Consider the following 3798-nt stretch of genomic DNA (forward strand, 5'->3'; position numbering starts at 1 on the left):
TTGTGTTCTGTAGGTGTGGTGACCAAGATGAAGATGCAGAGGACCATCGTCATCAGACGCGACTACCTGCATTACATTCGCAAGTACAACCGTTTTGAGAAGAGGCACAAGAACATGTCGGTCCATCTGTCACCCGCCTTCAGGTAAAACAACCCGTCCTGACGTCTCGTTTAGTTTGACACACGTGATGTGTTTTTTTATTCATTCAGCTGCAAGTGATGTTTTTCTCACGATGGTCTTCCAAGCCTTAGGGCTCTGACGATACTGCCTTTTTGGCATGATCTGATGCAGCTATTTTAAATATCTGTTCCGCCTGTTGTGAAGATATACATTAGAGGACCTTTCTAATCATCTGTTGTTCCTCCAGGCTATTGATGGCACTTACATCGACAAGAAATGCCCGTTCACCGGAAATGTCTCCATCCGTGGCCGTATCCTCTGGTCAGTCGTTTTTCATACCTTTCAAAGTCAACTTTATTGTAAATTTTCAGAACATTTAAATGACTCTTCCCTCATTTCCATAGTGTATATAAAAAGATATAGACGATATAAAAGTAAAAATGTAAGACACAATTTACAGGACTGCGAGATATGTACAAAATATATACAATACATTTTGAGCAAGTTACAACAATTGCTCCCTTTCACTGGCTCTGGTCTGCCCTTTTGCTTTCCTCAACACTGCCTAACCGCAATCGGTTAATTCACCAAATACAATACATGTTTATAGTGATTTTGTGTTTCAGTCAGACACATTGTCAACACGGTACAGACGAGACATTGTATTGTGTTGGAACAAGTGGTGAGAGTGACCAGTAGTGCATTGGTTCATGTAACGGGGGCTACAGATATCTAAACCTAATGAGATGCACAAACTAAATGAACATTTATATAATTCCTGATTATTTTAGATGGAGGCTTTTAAACTTGTTTTGCTGCAAATGATGTTTTTCTCACGATGGTCTTCCAAGCCTTAGGGCTCTGACGATACTGCCTTATGGCAATACTGATGCAGCTTTGCCTCTTACAGTCATTATGAGACCCACTTTGACACGACCCACTGGAATTAAGCAAACGGAAGAGGCTTTATTATTGATTTTTTTTCTTTTGTATCGTGTTACTGACCTTTGTTGTTCCACAGACGGAGAGGGATTATCAAAAGCAGCCCACCATCTTCCACAACAAGAAGCGAGTTCTGATCCCAGAAGGTGGCAAGGAGGCCAAGGAGAAGCTCCCTCGCTACCACAAGAGTGTCGGGCTTGGCTTCAAAACCCCACGAGAGGTGACTTTAAAATGTGTAGAAACTATTTAGAATATCAAGATTCCTCTTCCAGGATCTAGAGGCGTGTAGTTGTGCTATTTTAAACTGCAAATGATGTTTTTCTCACGATGGTCTTCCAAGCCTTAGGGCTCTGACGATACTGCCTTTTTGGCATGATCTGATGCAGCTATTTTAAATATCTGTTCCACCTGTTGTGAAGATATACATTAGAGGACCTTTCTAATCATCTGTTGTTCCTCCAGGCTATTGATGGCACTTACATTGACAAGAAATGCCCGTTCACCGGAAATGTCTCCATCCGTGGCCGTATCCTCTCTGGTCAGTTCACAAGTCGTTTTTCATACCTTTCAAAGTCACCTTTATTGTACATTTTCAGAACATTTAAATTACGCTTCCCTCATTTCCATAGTGTATATAAAAAGATATAGACGATACAAAAGTAAAAATGTAAGACACAAAATATACAGGACTGCGAGATATGTACAATACATTTTGAGCAAGTTACAACAATTGCTCCCTTTCACTGGCTCTGGTCTGCAAATGTATGTTGTTCCAAGCCCTTTTGCTTTCCTCAACACTGCCTAACCGCAATCGGTTAATTCACCAAATACAATACATGTTTATAGTGATTTTGTGTTTCAGTCAGACACATTGTCAACACGGCACAGACGAGACATTGTATTGTGTTGGAACAAGTGGTGAGAGTGACCAGTAGTGCATTGGTGCACAAACTAAATGAACATTTATATAATTCCTGATTATTTTAGATGGAGGCTTTTAAACTTGTTTTGCTGCAAATGATGTTTTTCTCACGATGGTCTTCCAAGCCTTAAGGCTCTGACGATACTGCCTTATGGCAATACTGATGCAGCTTTGCCTCTTACTATAACTACTACACAACTAGAGCTGCCGCGGTATTGATGTTTTCCTTACCGCACGGATTTGCAAAATATTTCCTACCGCGCGGTTATTACCGCACACAAAAAAAAAAAGTTTGAATGCATTTTTTTTTAGTGTTAGTCTACTTTTTATAGCATATAGCCTGCCTCTAGTCTAAATGTCGATCTTTAGAGGATGACTTTGCAGCATGGATATTGTTTGGGATTCGGCAAGCACGCATTAGTTATTGAAAGTGAAACACGGATTCGAAGTTTACCCTCTGGTCGTGCGCCGTTCACTCGGTGTCGCGGGCAGGGGTGGTTACCCCCCCCGACCCTTTCTTATTATTATTACTATAAAGTTACTACTTTATAATAAAGGCATTCGTTTTGTGGCATTACCATTATATAGTTATACGTTCAATAACATCAGCGTATTTACCGGACCATCTCAGTTCCTTTCTTTGCTCAGAGCGTGCTGAGTTGTCCCATTCTGCGGTCTGTTAATAAAGTTTTCAATCAGACAAGTGTATAGAACGAAGGGCTTTTATTATAACATTCGTTGCAGACAGTAAAATCATTATGTCTCGTTTAGTACTCCCGAGGAGCGATGGTAGTCCACTCCGGCGGGGAGTTAAAGCTAACGTTATTAGCCGTGTTGTGACTGAGCTCTGATCAATGGCTGAGATTCAGGAAGTAAAAGCACTGCAAGACGATCCATCGTGTGACGCGTCTCTCTTCTGACCAATCAGTGGTCTGCAATGTTTCACGTGACTTTTCTGGTAGCCAATAGGGTCGCTTGGAACCTCGATGGAGGAGTAGGGTATATCTGCAGAGCCGCAAGCCCAACGAGAGGAGGGTACTTCATTATTATTATTATAAAAAACAGCGGTGATGTGGTATTCAGCCTACTCTGCGGTGGCCGTGATGTAACAGCGATACCGCGGTAATCGCGGCAGCTCTATACACAACTCAAAGGACCTAATGTAAAGTTTGTCAATACTTTAAGACAGTTCACACAGACTAACTCATAACCTACTATACAAGAAGTGGTGTAGTGTACAAAGGCTGAATTTGACATAGCGATTTATAGACATTGTAAGTATTCTTGAAGTAGTGTTTTTCTGTATTGGCACAATGATTTATCCCCCCCCTAACAAACCCTTTTTACTGTTAATACAAGCACCTTCTCTAGTGATAATTTAGGTAGAGAAAGATCGTGCATAAAGGTCCCACTTGCAGTGTGCAATTCTGACCTGGGTGTCATTCTTTCTGTGTTCTGTAGGTGTGGTGACCAAGATGAAGATGCAGAGGACCATCGTCATCAGACGTGACTACCTGCATTACATTCGCAAGTACAACCGTTTTGAGAAGAGGCACAAGAACATGTCGGTCCATCTGTCACCCGCCTTCAGGTAAAACAACCCGTACTGACGTCTCGTTTAGTTTGACACACGTGATGTTTTTTTTTTTAATTCATTCAGCTGCAAATGATGTTTTTCTCACGATGGTCTTCCAAGCCTTAGGGCTCTGACGACACTGCCTTATGGCAATACTGATGCAGCTTTGCCTCTTACTATAACCACTACACACAACTCTCAAAATAACCTAGTGTAAAGTTTGTCAATACTTGTTCAC

General features: G+C 41.4%; 1 protein-coding gene across 1 annotated transcript; it reads left to right on the forward strand.

Annotated features, from left to right (window-relative positions):
• Positions 1–413: 413 nt before the first annotated feature.
• LOC311239885 (small ribosomal subunit protein uS17-like) lies at positions 414–3579 on the forward strand (the record flags this gene model as incomplete). Its single annotated transcript, XM_084328329.1, has 4 exons — positions 414–431; positions 1142–1282; positions 1525–1600; positions 3446–3579. 4 exons carry the CDS (start codon positions 414–416, stop codon positions 3577–3579), a joined length of 369 nt encoding a protein of 122 aa, XP_084184455.1.
• Between the last annotated feature and the right edge of the window lie 219 nt (positions 3580–3798).

This window comes from Notolepis coatsorum (genome assembly GCF_963971535.1).
Source record: "Notolepis coatsorum genome assembly, chromosome: 14".
In the NCBI taxonomy this organism is placed as follows: domain Eukaryota; kingdom Metazoa; phylum Chordata; class Actinopteri; order Aulopiformes; family Paralepididae; genus Notolepis; species Notolepis coatsorum.